This window comes from Schistocerca cancellata, chromosome 7, assembly GCF_023864275.1.
Source record: "Schistocerca cancellata isolate TAMUIC-IGC-003103 chromosome 7, iqSchCanc2.1, whole genome shotgun sequence".
NCBI classification, from domain to species: domain Eukaryota; kingdom Metazoa; phylum Arthropoda; class Insecta; order Orthoptera; family Acrididae; genus Schistocerca; species Schistocerca cancellata.
The window spans coordinates 315,933,111-315,952,598 of record NC_064632.1 but is presented as its reverse complement, the minus strand read 5'-3'; the positions used below and the strand labels follow the sequence as shown (position 1 = coordinate 315,952,598).

Here is a 19,488-nt window from a genome sequence, read left to right as displayed (position 1 = left end):
TGTTCAGCGTTGACATGAGAAAATATTTGATTAGATATGTTTACGGAGAATGGGCAACTTCAGACAAGCAGACCTTTTGTGTCATATGTAGGATTGACAATAGTCCTAATATTTTACACATTTTAGATTCATTTAATTACTACTGGGGACAAATATGTTTCAGTGCAATATATGTCACTGTTAAAAATCTCAGCACGACCTCCAATGGGCTCAACACACTTGGCTTGGCGACATGCCCTTTCCCTCTGGCAATACTGCTTCCAACTCGGCATTACATTCTTTTAAAGCACAGATAGTATCTTCAATTGACAATTTTTTCCTCTGTCACTTTGAGGCCGAGAACCCTCATACTAATGGGAACGAATGTATGGTATAGAGTGAGTGAGCAACCGTTTCAAAGGCCAGGGTATGGATTTTCGCCACTGCAATGTGCAACGTATGAGCTGGGCATTTTTGTGTTGGAAAAACAATATTTTACCCTGGTGGCATCTGCTACAGGTAGTTGCACAAACAGTATAAAAACATTGCACAATTAAGTCAGTATATTATTCTTATCCAAATAATCAGTCACAATGGTATCCATGAGTAGCAAACAGATTTTCCCTTTTTCTGCTGACAAATGGGTTTTACTTTCCATACACATGTACTCATTGTGGACTACTGAGTCTCATGAACAGGGTGTAACAGCACATACATGTCTGACACCAGAAATCCTTCATCAACACAATTTTGGAATATTTTAATTTGTTTACATGAATGAGTACCCATGGCCAGGGAATGAATCAGGATATGATATTAAATCGGGAAAGTTAATAATAAATAAAGCAGAATATACATGTATCCTTTGCAGACAAATTGCTGAGTACATATTAGTGCAATGAACAATATAACTGACGAATTTGCTTAAGTTTCTAAGGAACTCTCTGACAGAACAGGAGTGAGTAATGAGGGAATTCTTCAATTTAGACTTGAAAATGTGAAGGTTACGGCTAGTTGAAAAAGAGACAGCGTAGGAGGGAGAGATGGTGAGACATACACTATGTGATCAAAAGTATCCAGACACATGGGTGAAAATCACAAGTTTGTGGCACCCTCCATCGGTAATGCTGGAATTCAATATGGTGTTGGCCCACCCTTAGTCCTTGATGAGTGGCCACTCGGGCAAACACGTTCAATTAGGTGCTGGAAAGTTTCTTGGGGAATGGCAGCCCATTCTTCACGGAGCGCTGCACTGAGGAGAGGTATCGATGTCGGTCGGTGAGGCCTGGCATGAAGCCGGCATTCCAAAACATCCCTTGGTGTTCTATAGGATTCAGGTCAGGACTCTGTGCAGACCAGTCCATTACAGGGATGATATTGTCGTGTAACCACTCTGCCACAGGCCGTGCATTATGAACAGGTGCTCAGTAGTGTTGAAAGATGCAATCATCATCCCCGAATTGCTCTTTAACAGTGGGAAGGAAGAAGGTACATCTCTGTAGGCCTTTGGTGCAATAGTGCCACGAAAAACAAGGGGTGCAAGCCTCCTCCATGAAAAACACGGCCACACCATGACACCACAGCCTCCGACTCTTACTGTTGGCAGTTAATGTTCACTGGACATTCACCATACCCACACCCTGCCGTCGGATCGCCACATTGTGTACTGTGATTCATCACTCCACACAACTTTTTTACACTTTTCACTCATCCAATGTTTCCACTCCTTACACCGATCAAGGCGTCGTTTGGCATTTATCGGTGTGATGGGTGGCTTATGAGCAGCTGCTTGACCATGAAATAAAAGTTTTCTCACCTCCAGCCTAACTGTCATAATATTTGCAGTGGATCCTGATGCAGTTTGGAATTTCTGTGTGATGGTCTGGATAGATCTCTACCTATTACACATTATGATTCTCTTCAACTGTCGGTGGTCGTCAGTCAACAGACGAGGCCGCCCTGTGTGCTTTTTTGCTGTATGTGTCCCTTCGCATTTCCACTTTACTATCATATCAGAAACCATGGGCCTAGGGAAGTTTAGGAGTGCGAAAATCTCACGTACAGACGTATGACACAAGTGACACCCAATCATCTGACCACGTTTGAAGTCTTAGAGTTCTGTGGAGTGCACATTCTGCTCACACATGATGTCTAATGACTACTGAGGTCACTGATATGGAGTACCTGGCAGTAGGTGGCAGCACAGTGCACCTAATATGAAAAACATATTTTTGTGGGTGTCCGGATATTTTTGATCACGTAGGGTACATGTGTACTATACACACTGTCTCTTGAGAATTTTTTCTCTCATACCTTATCTATGTTACCACAGATGTCACTGACCTTGTTTGCGGTATACGTGAAGCGTCTATTTGCTTCCAGTGCTCTCAGTGGAATGCATAAGTTCTAATAAACCTGCAGTCTTTTATGGTTGTCCCCTGTGCAGAAAATAGTACGTAGGTTGTGAATCCGGAACTATTATTTCAGAAATAATTAAATCTGTGATCAGTTTGTTTATATGGGATGCCACTTTTTATTAGCAGCATACAAGAAACTGCACAATTACATTCCATTTTAGCCACATAATTTCTATTCTTTAACAAATTAATGTGTATTTCCGTAACTACACCAATTACATTTACTAACTTAGACATTGCAAGTTAAGTCTTAAATGATATTGCAGCAGACATTATTTCTGTCCTCCGACACTGCTGAACCAGCTCACACATTTACAACCCTCCTGCATCACTGACACCGACTGTAGAAGACATGATGTCTGTCCTCAGGCTGTCAGTCCAGCCAAACCACTTCGCATGCCACTCAGTTTAGGCACGATCCAAAGATCTCTGAAGTGCTTTGTCTGTCTTTTTGTTTAGCAGTTGTTTATTATTGTACTGGTTATTAATACTTGTGAAATAATGTAATGAGAGCACACTATTGAGAGATGCTTTAATTTGAAATGTAAGTAAATACACTGTTTAGTTTGTCTAATATTCACAGAAGATTATCATTTTGGCGTGTAACTTCTGAATGCAGCAGCCTATCGCAGAGGAGGACCACAATTTAGGGCAGTCTTACTCATGATATCCATACCGAACAAATCATCTGTTATTGGTACATCACACCACATTACGTCATCTTGCCACTGCTGCCTTCTCCACTGATCCAAGAAGAGCTTCTTGTACCTGAAATATGATGGCAGAAAAGCCAGAAATATTCCAAGGTTTCTGCTAATATTTTTTATTCTCTTGGTAATTTATTAAAAATGGATGCAACAAAATAACGCATGCCTTCCTGCACAAGAGTCAGAAGGTGTGATCCAATTGCAGTTTGGATTCCTGGCTGATATTAACGGAGTCAATGCTGCTAATTATTGAGAATAAGCTCATATGACATTAAAGAGAATATATAGAAGAGCCAATGCCAGAATTCTGACTCAACAGAAGTCGACATGAGGTTCATGAACTTACATCGCATATTGCTGTAACTGCCCATTTATGAGTAAAAAAAAAAAGAAAAAAACCCTTTGAGAATGGGAAGGTTTAACCCAGAATAAAATGCTGTACTCCACAGCGAAAGAAAATAAGCAAAGCAGATTATTTTTTGTGTTGGGCTATCACTTATTGCAGACACTGTTCTAGTGGTAAGTATAGTGGCATTTAGCTTTTGAGCAGATCCAGGACATGGGCTTTCCATGACAACGTATCTTCTATCTGAAAACCTAGGAATTTGGAGTGTTCAGACTAGCTAATCATATGTCCATTCTGTGTAATCAAAATGTCTGTTTTTGCTGAAGTGTGTGTTAGAAAGTGTAAAAATTAGGTTGTATTGTGATTTAGCATAAATTTATTTTCTAAAAGCAACTAACTTAATTTGATATGCTGTCTATGTTGCACTCTTCACTACCAAAGCTAATGTTATCAGCAAACAGAAATGCTTTAGAATTACGTGTCGTTTTAGAAAACATATTTATATATACAGGGTGTTTCAAACGTTTAGGGGTGATGGACCACACCACGGGGAACAACTTTTATTAGGAACAAAATGTTCACTGATACTTCCTGCTGAGGCTAGGTGACTTTTTATTGATTTCGCTGCCATGAGATATTATTTCACCAAATTAACAGGGTCTACGAACCAGGTCTGCTGTATCTGCCCCAGTAAATATAGTGATTTTCAATGAGGAAACCTTAACAATAAGTATCTCTAAGTGGAGAAAGATATTTTAGAAGTGAATCAGGAACATGACTTTTGTTTTAATTATCCTGCTTCATGTGGAGCAGATGATTGGATTATAGGCAACACACATTGCATAAGCATACTGCAGAGTGCCTCGGTGCATAACCAATAGCTTCAATGTGAGGCATTGGTGAACATTTTGTCACACAGAAGCTGTTCCCCATGACATGATCCATCCCCCCTAGACATTTGATGCAAAGATTTTGAAACACCCTGTATGTGCAACAGTAATGGTCCCAGCCCTTCAGACTCACCTGCCCCCATATCCCCACTTAACTGTCCCCCAATCAGATGCCTCTTCATCATGGAGAATGACTGTCTATACGAGAGGGACAAATTGTGAGTTACTCCTGTGATTTCATAACGGTCCAAGTTTTGCAATAATATTTTGTGATCAACATAATCAAATGCCTTTTTAAATCAAAGACAACACTTAACGTTTGCAACTTTTTTTTAATCCATCAAGTGCCTCAGAGAAAAGAAAATATAGAATTTTCAGTTGTTATACCACTTCTAAAACCAAACTTTACACTTGACAGCACATTGTGAACGACGTCATCAGTTCCCCTTACATATATACCATCTTTTTAATAACTTGTGCAAATACTGGTGACATAGAAATAGTCTAAAATAGTCTGGATTATGGCTTTCTCCTTTCTTATAAGCTGTTGTCACTACTAAGTACTTAAAGTCTTCAGTGATTTAGTTATTGATTCATTCTCTTCTTTTCTGTGTAAAGGAGGTATAATTCTGAAAGCAGTCTTGGAAAACCATTTTCTAAGTGTGACATGATTCCTTGTAGAAACTAATATTTATTTTATTCATTTACTATATGCAGAAAGTGATTATTTAATGTACATTTTTTTATGGTGGAAAGCGTGAGCTGTAGTAGGCTGTATTATTTTCATTTTTTATTAGCTGTACTGTTGGCCAATTGCAATTACATCATTATTAAGCATCTAAAATGAAACATGTCAGCACATCATTTACTAAAACCTACAAGATATAGTTTGTGACACCTGTAGCAAGATTGTTATAACTAAGGACAGGAAAAAAAGTTTTATTTACTGTCCAATTTTTTTTATTTTTTTTTGCCAAATAATGTTTTTTCCCCCACCAGATTTGGTGTGGTTTTTAGCCAAAATCCGTTTCTTGCCAAAATCAGTGTTATGTTTGCCAAATATTGTGGTGTTTGTTTTCATCAAATTCAGTGGTTTTTTGTTGTTTTTGTTTGCTAATTTTGGTGCTATTTATGTCATCAAATCAAAGTTCATTATGCAGAAAGTGAATTATGTAAGAACATACACAAATCCCTAGCCTTGAGGAGATTAGAAGCCAAAATGCAGGCAGAGCATTCAATAACTATCAGTTACAAATATTAGTAATTGCTGTCCCTATTTTTATAAATTACAAATTTCACAATATATTGTAAATCACAAATTTTGAATTATTTCACTAATAACTAATTTCATGCTGCTTTTCATGCTATTGCTTTTGTGGCATTTTTCCTGTCCCTATCTATAACTAATTGCATGTGGATGAGCTTCCCATAAAATGTGAGACGTATTTAAAATTTTTGTACCACACTTGAGACCACATTTTACATAGTCGTATCCAACATTACATGTGAATGAAAGCATGTCATCACATCTGCAAGAATACATGACAGTGCGTGTGTTCAAGCAGATGTGATGGCATGCTTTCATTCTCATGTAATTTTACATGTGGACTATGTTAAATATGGCCTCAAGTGTGGTACAGAAATTTTAATTACGTGCCATAACTTATGTTGTGCTCAATCACTTGTTAGTAGTTTTAACATCTTGTAACACATAGTTAATGTTTTCAATGTTCACTTGCTACTTTTGTTTTCTCTTTCAGTGTGGTATCTCCAGTAACCCTTATATTTTGGTGAAATGTGCAAATTTGTAGGGTTTTCACTTCTGGTAGTGCGTCCACAGCTTTTAAGACGTGTTTCCATTGATACTCAGTACTACGTATAACTGTTTACATTAAATAACCCCCCCCCCCCAATCTCAACAAGTCAACAACACACTGACTTAGTTTTTTGACAGTTTCTGGGAAAAATGTCATTGATCACCGAGAAAGTGCCAAATACTCAGTGTTCACCTTATAATGTGTTGAGAATACACTGGAGCAGGGCAGGCTCTGCACCAGCACTTCTCCACTCAGTTTGTAGTTATGCTAAACTTTCAGTGTTTATTTATTTTTATGAAATCACAAGGTACTTACTAGCATGTTGCATCTTTGTTAAACATTCATGCTCCACTTCTTTCTTTCCTATTGTCTCCTGCATTGATTGTTTTCTGCAACTACTTTATCAAATGCATCCTTGGGTTTGATGCCTGTTGTCTATGATCTTGTCTAACCATCACTTTCTTGGGATGTTCACAAGATGAACTTCTTCCTGGGCTTTAATTGGGGGGGGGGGGGGGGGGTTTCACCACTGAGTTTTCACTTGTGATGTGTCCATACCACCTAAGACATTTTTATCTTAATTTGTTATCACTTCAGATATGTTCAAGGCCTGTGAAACCAGGACCAACAGAACGTTTTCATATCTACTCCACGTAAATCGTGTTCATGTTTTGTTATTGTTGCTAAATGTCCTGGGCACTTGCTGATCTGTAAACTTTCACCTAAGATGATAGGGTACTTTGTCAAATAGCAGTCCAGTGACACTGACACAATTTCAGGCATGCAGCGTTAATTTCTGCTTGAGCATCGGAGAACATCTTGCCATACAAAGTAATGAGAGCTGAGGTTTTTTGCAGACTTCATGTACAACTGTATTTCACTACATTGAGAAGATGATGTTTTAATGCCAGAGAGAAACATTTTACCAGCAGATACCTGTTTCATTTGTGCAAACGAATCATAAATAACAAAATGAAATGAAAAACCTATTGGCATCGTTGTTACTAAAATATATCTACAAGTGGAAGTTCATTTATTTATCATTCAAAATTTTTTATTGAAAATTATCCTTTATTCATAAAAAATTAATTATAAATGAGTGCCCAGTGTTTGATGCCTTTAGCTGAAAGTCTGGTTGAAAATTCACTGTATGCAATAGTATACAAGATGGTTAAATGCATGCATTTTTTACTTTTAAAAACAAAAGTAATTTATTCTATGATTAACAGTATGTTTCCAAGAAATAAGACAGACAAAAAAGAAAAACGAAGGAAGGCCTTGTTGATAAGTATAAGATAAAAGATCAGCACCTTTATGACAGCAGAGCAAAGCAACTGTTAACTGTCATTCCTAACCAAATAAACAAAATTCTGTGTTGTGGAATATTTGGCCAAGAAAGGTTCAAGGGATCCATTACTAAGAAGTCAGCTTCTTTGACTGAAACATTTATGAACCATTAAGGAGCAGTGCTGCCTCTGTAAGATGAGATTTCCTCATGTCACTATTAAGGTATGCTGACATTCTTTTTTCGTTATCCATTCCTGCATCCACGTGACAGAAGCCAACAAATACAATGACAAAAAAAAATTCCAGCGCCAAAAAATAATTAATGCAGAGTAATGAAATTTTGGGAATAGATTTGTCTGAGTAACATATTTAAATGATCAACATTGCAAGATCACGAGTTACTGTGAGCTCGAGATAAGCCACTGCAAATGTGAAATGCTGGTACATTAGTAACCAGTGTAACTACCAGAACGTTGAATGCAAGTATGCAAACATACCTGCACTGTGTCGTACAGGTGCCAGATGTCAGTTTGTGAGATGGAGTCCTATGCCTTTTACATTTGGTCATTCAATACAGGGATGGTTAATGCTGTTTGTGGATGATGCTAGAGTTATCATACGATGATGTCTCATATGTGCTCAATTGGAGATAGATCTGGCATTTGAGCAGGCCAAGGCAACATGTCAATACTCTGCAGAGCATGTTGGAGTACAACAGTGGTATGTGGGTAGGCATTATTCTGTTGGAAAATACCCCCTGGAATGCTGTTCACGAATGGCAGTACAACAGGTTGCTCACCAGATTGACACAAATTTGCAGTCAGGATGCATGGGATAACCACAAGAGTGCTCCTGCTGTCATACGAATTCGCACCCCAGACCATAACTACAAGTGTGCAGGCCCTCAACTGATCTCCTAACCAACATACAGCCATCACTGGCAGCCAGGCAGAACCAGCGTTCATTAGAAAACACAACAGACCTCCACCGTGTCCTAACTAATTTGTAACAGTTTGCTGTGTCACTGTGGTGTCAATTACTGCTCACACTGCTGCTGCAGATGCAGTATGATGCACTAGAGTCATACACTGAACACAATGGTCTTCCCTCTCTGCAAAGCCACGGCGTTCTTACAACCATACATTCTCGTGACCACTGCTGTCAGCAGTAATGTACAGTGGCTACAATCCTGCAATATCACAGAAGGAACACTCAGTCTCTCATAGCCCTATTACATAACCTAATTCAAACTTAAGGTGGTGTTGATAGTGCTGTCTCTGTCACCTTATAAGTATTCTTGATTAATATCAGATCACCAAATCCAGTCTCAAAGGTAACTAACACACACAGCCATACAGTGTGTAGTGCTACCAGTGGCGCTCTTATGCAACTGGCACGAAATTTGAATAGACATAATCTTTCAGATGTAGAAACTCGCCTAATGGCTTTCGTTTGTCGAACAACTCCTTGGTTTTGTGATTTCTTTTTCTGTCAGTGTGTTTGTTTGGAGACAGTCACTTAAACCCAATAAATGCCCTGAGCAAAGGACTCACTTGTTTTTCTGTGAAATCCAAAGTCTGGCCCAGAGAGCGGGAGAGAGAATGCTTAGTTCAAAATTGGCATGAATTGCAGGAACTGCAATAAAAGGAAGTAATTTAGGTTCCAATACACTGTGAACATGTCTCTCAGATTCTGTACTTCTTCAGTTACACAATACTTTGTTACAGTTCCATACATGAGCTTCTTGACGCCCAATTGGTGTAACTCCATCTTTCCTTATTCTTTCCCACAACGTCGGGATCTTGTTTAGTAAGTGGCATCCTGATACCAGAGCAAATGGTGTAATTCGTAACTCACATACCAGCCACATAGGTAGCAGTAAAAGTTTCTGCTGTAAACAGACACATCCTTTTGTTGACAGCTAAAGTAGAATAGTTGGGAGTCACACCACTGTGCCTACTATTGTTTTGTTCCATATGTTGGTGTTCAATCTTCTGAGTATTGTAATAATATGATTTTAATCATCTGAATTATGTTCATTAATTCATGACTCATAGTAGTAAAGACAGCATTGGGGAAGATATGGACCCAGCAGAGAATATCATTCATTCAGTCATCTATTGTTGGTCAGTGATTTTTATTTTATCATTATCTTACTACTTTACATCAAAATTAATAGTTTATGTTTGGATGCTTTTACTGCACTGAAGAGTCAAAGAAACTGGTGTAGGCATGCATATTCAAATACAAAGATATGTAAACAGGCAGAATACGGCACTGCGGTCGGAAACACCTATATAAGATGACAAGTGTTGTTAGATTGGTTACTGCTGCTACAATGACAGGTTATCAAGATTTAAGTGAGTTTGAATGTGGTGTTATAGTCTGTGCATGAGCAATGGAACACAGCATCTCTGAGGTAGTGACGAAGTGGGGATTTTCCCATACAACCATTTCACGAGTGTACCACAAATATCAGAAATCTGGTAAAACATCAAATCTCTGAATCCCCGTGGCCAGAAAAAGATACTGCAGGAATGGAACCAACAACAGGAGAAGAGAATGATTCAATGTGACAGAAGTACAATCCCTTCGCATATTGCTGCAGATTTCAATGCTGAGATATCAAGTGTAAGCATGCTAACCATTCTACAAAACATCATCAATATTGGTTTTCGGAGCCCAAGGCCCTTTTGTGCACCCTTGACTGCATGACACAAAGCTTTACCCCTCGCCTGGGCCCGTTAACACTGACGTAGAACTGTTGATAACTGGAAACATGTGGCTTGGTCAGATGAGTCTTGTTTTTAATTGCGTCGAGCAGATGGACGAGTGCGGGTATAGAGACAACCTCATGAATCCATGGACTCTGCATGTCAGCAGGGGACTGTTCAAGTTGGTGGAGGCTCTGTAATGGTGTTGGGCATGTGCAGTTGGAGTGGTATGGTACCATTGATGCCTAGGTACAACTCTGACAGATGAAAAGTACATAAGCATCCTGTCTATTGTGTATTCCGATGGACTTGGGCAATTCCAGCAGGACAATGTGACACCAAACATGTCCAGAATTGCTACAGAGTAGCTCCAGGAATGCTCTTTTGGGTTTAAACACTTCTGCTGGACACCAAACTCCCCATACATGAACATTATTGAGTGTTTCTGGGATGCCTTGCAACGTGCTGTTCAGAAGAGATGTCCACCCCCTCGTAATCTTACAGATTTATGGACAGCTCTGCAGAATTCATAGTGTAAGTTCCCTCTAGCACTTCTACAGACATAGGTAGAGTCCATGCCATGTTGTGTCGTGGGGCTTCTGTGTGCTTGGGGGTACCCTACACGATATCAGGCAGGTGTACCAGTTTCTTTGGCTCTTCAGTGTAGTATAAAGTACATCTACTGAGACATAACAGCTGTAGATTAAATTATAGATTACAGCAAAATTGGTCAATCAAGTTTATTAGCAAAATTTTTAACATTCGACAGGTAAATAAGAAAAGGCACAGCTTCAACAGGATCATAAATTGCATCGATGTAAGGCTGAAAAAGCTCGGGAACCCATGAAAGTGGACAATGAAAAATCAGTTCCTCCTATGCCTTTTCTTTTCATTTAGAAAAACCTCTATACTTTCCTAGACTGACATGTCAAGTAGCTTATTAAAAACATAATTTATGTTTACAATTTGCGTGCTACGAAATGTCATCAAAATTACAATGTGTGCACTGCTGGTATGAAGTGACTGGACGTAGAGGTTCACAGGAAATTGATGCACGTTTTGTGAAACACATCGAAACACGAGCGCCATCTGCAGAATATGTTGTAATATGCAGTGATACTTGTATAGGACAGAACAGGAATTTGAATAGTTATGACTTTAATAAAAGTAGTTTTAAGTGAAAAGAATAATGCTGAAATTGTAGACCCAAGTTCACGACATGGGGCCATTCCTATCTTGCCAATTATGGTAATTTTGCCTCAATAGAAAGCCGATATTTTGTCCCAGTGATTGGTACAGTATAATTGCCAATTCAAGGAGAAAAGTCCCTTTCACATCACTGTAATGAAAGTGACTTCTTGTCTGTGGAAAACTTGAAGCCAATCGCCAAAAGGAAGACTGACACTGAAAAACTTCCAATGTCATGGCTAAGGATCCAATGGATTTGGTTCCAAAAGTGTGATGTATTCACTGTTTTTCAAGGACACTCAACAGACATGGTATTTCAGAATTGGATTTCACGGCAGGATCTAAAACAAGTATGCACAGTTGCTCCGACTAATATACCTCAAGGACAGCTGTAAAAAAGGGCCAAAGGTTGTTACAAAAGAGGACATTATAAGAACTTTTGTTAGTCACCACTACTTTGAGACGTGTTTCTTCTGACAATGCTGAAGACACGGGACCATGAATGGAAATGTTAATATTGACAATTAATAACAAAGATTATGTAAACACAATCATTTATCTGTTTATATAAAACGTGGAACTTCATACTGGATAAAATTTATTGAAATTGTTAATCCGAGTTAGAAAAAACTATTCTGATAAGATATGTGACCAAAAAAAAATTAACAAACAAGTATTTCTTACTTTTGCACAACAATCCTAGTAAACCACAAAATATCTCAAAATGAGAGTGATGTGAGTTACACCTCTCGTGCTCTAAGGGGCTGTTTAGTAAAGAAGGTACTTGGTCAGACTTTCTGTAATGTGCAAGTGGCTAAACTGAGAATTTTCTGGAAAATGTTAAAAGTCCCATGCTCTTGCTTAATACACGTACATTTCCGATATTTAAAGAAAGTCTCCACAAATTTCACATCTGGTTAAGTGACTTGTTCTCACACACACACACACACACACACACACACACACACACACACACACACACACACACTTACAGGGCATGTACATTAGTATGTACTGCAGAAATGATTGGCTTTTCAGTCATCTTGGTTCAGCTGGTGTCCTCTTGCCTAGTAGGCACAAGGTCCGCCATCGGCTCTGATAACGTGCTCCATGCATGATGGCATTGACATGTATAAGGTGCAAATGGTGTCCTGTGGTATAGCCATCCATGCTGCACATACCTGGTTCCAAAGTTCATCTGTGGTGGTTGGCGTTGGATCACAGCAATGCACCCATTGTTTCAGCATATTCTACACATTTTTGATTGGTGACAAGTTGGGTGATCCGGCAGGCAAAAGACTGACATCTATGATGCTAAGAACGCATGTATTCACGCAGCAGCATGTGATCGTGCATTGTCTTGTTCACATCACACCATAAGGCCTTGAGTTGGCACTGTATGACTTGTGCAAATGTGGCCATCACTTTCAATAAACAGAACCTGAATTCATCCAAAAACACTACCTGATGCCATTCCTGTCCCCAATGACATCGTTCCACACACCATTGCTGTCTAGCATGTTTCTGCACATTTGTCAATGGTAGGTGGAGAAGTGGATGATGCATATGTAACCCATGTCATAATAAACGGTGACGGACTGTAACCTTTGATAGTGTACGATGTGTTCCACTGTTGCGCAGTGCCAAGGAGGACGCAGATCTGTCATGCAATGTCATTTGGATGAGGTGTCAATCTTTTTGGGGGGGTAGGGGGGGGGGGGGGTTCTGGTTGATACGACCTGATCCATCCTCTCGTGTTCTACAATCTTCCATGAACCATTCTTCACGCACCCATTGTACTGTCGAAACACTTCGTCCCACACGAGCAGCATTCTCTCATGTCAATAATGTGCCCTCTTTCAAAGTCACTGATTTGATGAAACAGGTAACGCGTATGTCTGCGAGGCATCCTGCATGTCTGCTGAAGTCACTGATCCATTACCTTTGCTTTGTAGCAACAATGAGAGATGCAAGCGCGTTTTACCAGTAGATGGTGTTGCACAGTGATATCAGTGTTGACCTTAAACCCGCAGGCCGACATAGTTCAAATGCTATTCATTTCTGCAGAACATATTAATGTACATGTCCTGCGAATATGAACTTCCTATCTCTAGCCATTCAGGGTGTTCTGTTTTTTCTGAGCACGAGTGTATGTGGAAAGATTATTAAAAAGAGCTGCTGATCATTATAGTCTGTAAGATATGAGGTAACAGCAGGTGGCCTTGAAGTGTCTGCTCTGACTAATCACATGATTTTATTAACATTTTTATGTTAATACCTCAGTGTTGGTAAGTTGCAGCTTCTAGTCAATTTTGTTGCTCTCATTGCCATTTCACAGCCGAAAGTTGGCCACACATCTGCTTACATCAGGGATGACTTCCTGCTGAATGCGACCCATTGTAACCCAATTCACTAACAATGGCACTTCGAGGCACAGACGGGGATTCCACTGTTGCTGGTTTCAAGCAAGAGGTGCAGTATGCATGAAACACATACACACACACACACACACACACACACACACACACACACATACACACACACAAACACACTTTGCATTTGAAGAAAGTTTGTATCATGCAAACTGTATATCTCATTTGCTTGTGTAGAATCTTTCATTTACCTCTGCCATCAGCAATGACAACTTGTGACAAATTGAATAAAAATTCACCAAATAACTTGCTACAATCACGTTTAACGTACTCGCATTGGCTATGACATCACAGCAGAATGCTACTGAAAGCTCAAGAGCTGTCGGAGAATGTGTGATGTGTCCCTTCAGAACAAGCCCAACCTCACCAGCTATCATGCTCCTGGGGAAGTCTACCTTACTGTGCACATGTGTGACCTGATCTTGAGGATAATTCGTCTACCATCCAATTACATCGAGTGGAAGGGCCACCAATTGTGTGGTTGCCTTCCTTCCTTTATAAGCAATAGGCTGCCTTGCCTCAATTGTGTTTCCATCCTGAAATTTCCATCGCTTGGAATGAGTTGCACCACTCCTTTTCTTGAAAAATTGAACACAAAGGGAAAGGAAAATAATCTATTCACACTGAGTCTCACTGCTATGTAATGAAATATTTTCAATAATTCTGAGCTTATGTACTATGTGTCTTGTGAGGGGCAGTCAAATGAAAACCTAATATCTGATGAAACAGCATTTATCTTACTGAGAGGATGGATTCCTGTTTTGTGTAACACTTCTGCCTCTGCCGGATCCACGACTGCACCCACTTTTGCACTTCCTTGTCCGACTGAAACCAACGTCCACACCTGTCTTTCTTCAGACCACCAAAGATGTAAAAATCACATGGATCCAGGCTGTACAGAGGATGCTACAGTCTTTCCCAGCCAACCTGCTGAAGTGCAGTCTTTGATTGGCAATGTGATGTGCGTTATTGTGCTACAGGATGATTCTGTCCAACAGCATTCCTGAGCATTTTGACTTCATGGTACACCACAGTTTCTACAAAGTGTCTTCATAGCACTGCACATTAACTGTGATTCCACGTTCAAGGAACTTGACGAACAGAGTGGCCTTACAGTTGAACGAAGTCATAATGACCTTACTGGAACTTGCATAAACAGCTTTGGATTTCTGATGGGGGAGTTGTGAGACGTTTCCACTGTTGGCCATTTGCTCTCGGGCTTGAAATAGTGGCACTACAGTTTCATGCCCTGTGACAATACGGGACAGAAATACATACTCTTCCTCATGGTATTGCAGCAGATGACTCAGACCTGACACTATTCTGTCCATCTTTTGTCCTCTATTAGTTAATGAAACACCCACTGCATGCAAATTTTGCAGTAATGCATGTGACCTTTGATAATGGTATGTACGGGGCCATGGTTAATGCTGACCTGAACACTAATTTTTTCCTCTGCAATTCATTGGTCTCTCTGGATAAGGCCATCAGTCCTCCCCATCACATCAGGGGTAATGAGTTGATGGGCCTGTCCCGAGCGTGGACTGCCTTGCAATGACATGTTCACCATACACAGCGGACATGGAATTTCACATAGTCCAGCACTATCAGCCGCCAGGAAACAAATCACTCCTCTCTGCTTTCCTTTGCGTGCCTCCACGTCAACAGCTGGGCAAACCACCAACAAATATGTGGATCTGTGATGTGCCACTATGCTGTTCACCTACAACAGTGACGACGCGTGTCATGCAAACTGGGTGTTATGCTGGTTCACTTGACTGCCCATTAGAAACAAATACTTGCCGCTGTGGAATGCCAACAAGCACACTCTTGCATCCTACAGAAAAGAAATGAATATCTGTACAGTTCAGCACTAGTATTGTTTCTTATTTGTGTTACAGAAAGAGGATGTGTGTATAATTACTTGCAAGAGAGCACATTGTTCTAAATAATTCTAGGAATATCTGTATTTAACAGTTAAATATATTTTAATACACTTTTAAGATAGTGACTAGCAACAGCATGGAAATACATTGAACTAAATGCAAAAATAAATATTATTCCATTTTCATCGCTGTGCTTGTTCTTGCTTCTCATCATCACTTGAACTCGAACTGGAACTACTTGATTTTGATCTCTGAAAATGTGAAGATTTTAAAGTTATTTATCTGTACTGTCAATGTCACATACAATTGTTCATTTCTTTGTTTTTATTTTTCTAAATTTGGTTACATGTGATTATGCAATAGTACTGTTTTATTTGTGGCAGTAGAAGTAAAAAATATTTCATTCTGGAAACTTGTGTGTACTCACCTTTTCTGGTATTTTGTGTGGGAAAACTTTGCCCTGACTTTCCACCTGATCTTTGAGCCTCAAAAGTGATGTCCGGTTGAAGTTCTCTAGGCAGATGTCTTTCACTGCAGTATTCAGGACATTCAATGCTTCCTCAATTTCTCCATGTTTCGCTGCGAGAATCAGAAATCAAATTACGTCACAAAACTTGATATATGAAAAGATGACACATTAAAACTTGTTATAATTGTTAGCTTAGTTATGGGGATTTTCATTACAATTTCACACCATATTAGTGTGTATTTTCCCCACAAAATAGTTCATCAGTGTGTTTTATTTTCCTTCTCTGAGACTATGACACTGAAGCTTTTTGTACGGCTCTTTTGCAGTTCTGTCTACTAGTGTGACTGTTGAAAACTATAAGAACATACAATTTCTTTGTTATAAATGGGGTTTTATAAGTAAACTGGTTTTGACCAACATGTGACTGACTACATCTGTAGAATCGTCGATCCTTGATTGTGATTTCAGCTGTGCCATCAAAGACTGGAAACACAGTTAAGCTTGCAGATTACTTGTAATGTCCGTTGATATGTATGTTTGATGACAGTTGTATTGGTATGTAAGAAAAGCACTGACAAACAATATTAGCGCGATTGCTGCAAGCATCAGCAAAAGATGTGTTTTGCTATGATGGAAGGCGGTAACAAATGAGGGAAACCTCATTCAATTTTTTTGTCAATTAATAGAGAGACTCTGTCTTTAGTTCTCGAGTGGAGAAGATGTATTTTTGTATGATGTGAGTGATAGCCATTTGTGTTGCCTGAATAATAATTATTATTGGAACAAAACCAAGAAGCTATTCAGTTATCTTCCACGCAATACGTAAATGTCATGTCATGAGTGCTGCCTGTATCTGAGGAAGAAGTCTGATAATTGACAAATACGTTATATTCACAAGAATAAGAATTTTTGTGCCCAAAGAAGAAGTATTTACACCAAAGTGTGTTAATCCCAACAACATGGACGTAAGTTCACGTTAAAACAGACTCAAAGGAGATAAACTACAAAAATCCAAAATTTGGGAAGTAATTGAAAATAATTGTTTTTTGGTAAAAAAATTAGATTAATCTCTTTACTTATGTACCCTTTATTAATATATATGCACACAGTTTTCCTCGGAAAATAGAACGAGGCAGCTGGTACCGAACTTTTCAATCAGAATCTTTAAAACAGGAGCATATTTGCCTTTTTTGTACTCCAATCGGAGCATCTTTTTGCTAGTTCCTTCTTTTCCCTGCCATAACAAGCATTTCCCTCATATCAAAAGAACTTGATGGGTCAGTAAAATTTTTATAGTTTACTTATGTGAAATCGAAGTAACGCAAAACTAATTTTGCTTGAGCTTCAGTACTGCAACATGGGGATCCTAGAACCCTTCTGATGATAAATAAAACACTTTATAGCATATTTCTCTGTGCTATGTCACTTCATAAACTACATTTTCACCTCACAGCATATTTTTTGTATACAAGTAAAGTTACACTGAATCTCAACATCTCATAAAAAGATGACACTTTTCTTGGTATTTTTAATGTTGTTCTAAATCGAGATCTTAGGAATATATAGTAAAAATTTCAGCCATTTGCTGTGCATAGCCATCTTGCAATTCACAGCTTGGTTTTGGTACAAAAAATCCTTTCTAAGGAACTGCCCATGCACTAGCGGTGTCCTTATACCCCTTAAGGCCCATTGTAGACTGCACTAAATGCAAAAAGAATCAACTGATTTGTTCCATTTGCCTAAGCAGAAGTAGTGTATATTATTCAAACTTTGGCCCTGTATAGCGGACTAGTGACACTAAGATGTTCCTTCATTTGGGTATACAAATGGTCCCTGGCCCAAGGACTATCCAACGAAACCCCGGGTATGAATTCCAAAGGAATCCCCTTTTGATCCATGTCATTTAGGAACATATTAGGCAGCGCATGCTGTCACATGTGTACCAATTCATACAATATTTGCTATTTCTACACATAGTTCATCTGTAAAACTCACAAACATTACACTGACATTTTAAAAATATTTTCAGAATTCTATTTGGGGAATAGGGCTGTCACTAACAACAATAGCAAGTGATACTGAGTACACATGGACTCCGCCAGTGAATGAGTTGGCTGGTATTGCTCCCCAGGTGGATTTGTTATCTATTTTGTTCTGTTGCTGGCTGGTTGTGGTTGTGCCATTTTGCCTGTTCTTAGCAGTTGCATGGATCTCATGTAGCCTGAGTCCCAAGTTATAATTTTGAAAAAGTATGAAGACTGAACTTGCCCATCAACTGAAAGGATAAATGAGAGATCGCAGAATCCAAAAGTGGTTAAATGTCACATGAGCATGCTAATAAAATGAGTCATGACTAACTCTAATCTTACTATGAGCACAATTGTGAAGATGCAGACAAAGAAAGAATGAAGATATTCACTATATTTTGAGGTTAAGTGAAGAGGGGGGGGGGGGGATAAAACTGTTGGGGTTTCAGATATACAATGGGTAATAAAAGCAACAAATACTAATGACCACATGGACTAAAAAATAATTAACGTTACATGCATACAATCGAACTTCATTCTTGGACTAAATATTACTCATTGCTAGAAATGAAGATAATTTGTATGTCAGATTGGAAAGGTTTATCAAAAGTAAGTACTACAATGATTTTCTTCAGTACATCAGTGTTGGTCAAGGTTCCTTAGAACGTGTATTTAAATATCAGGTAAACCCCAAGTGAAGATGCACATCCACACTGACCAGAAGTACCATAAAAAGAATTCATATCAAAAGGGACTAATAAACTACTAGACAGAACTGCTGGGCAAATTTTACCTTCAGGAGGTGAACTGTTAGTATTGCCTACACACAAAAGTATTGTACATACACTATCCTGATATTGGGGCTAATAGTTCCTTCCTTGGAGAAGAGATACGGATATACTGGGGAAGGGTGAAAAGAAGAGCAGGTCACTCAGAACCCAGGATGGGAAGGACCAAAGGCTCACTACATGTGTGGCCTCCTCTCTGAAATCTAGCATAGTGTGTCACTTTTATATTTGTATGCTTATAACTGCAGCACTAGACAGTTCGCCTCCTGAAGTACTGGCCAGCAGATTGTCTCATAATTTATTTTAAAAATAATTCTTTGATATGTTAGAGAGAGAAAGGAATACATGTGCACACTGTTAATCAGTTTCTTGGAGCTGAGAACTACACATCAGCCAACATTCATCCACGTTTGATGGAAGTTGAGTAGTGACAAAAGTACAAGAATGGTGCACAAATTTTGAAGCAGACTTGTAACATTCATGGCCTGTTGCTAACATTTGTTTTATGGGCATTTCGCCATTGTCCAAGGCATACATTTCA

The 19,488-nt window shown here is 39.0% G+C and overlaps 1 protein-coding gene across 1 annotated transcript in view; it reads right to left on the bottom strand.

Moving 5' to 3' along the window:
• Nucleotides 1-15,726: 15,726 nt before the first annotated feature.
• Nucleotides 15,727-19,488, bottom strand: part of LOC126092748 (leucine-rich PPR motif-containing protein, mitochondrial-like) — a 245,182-nt gene continuing 241,420 nt past the window's right edge. Inside the window, 2 exon segments of the mRNA XM_049908474.1 lie at nt 15,727-15,914; nt 16,091-16,242. Coding sequence (XP_049764431.1) covers nt 15,846-15,914; nt 16,091-16,242 — 221 coding nt within the window. The 3' untranslated portion in view covers nt 15,727-15,845.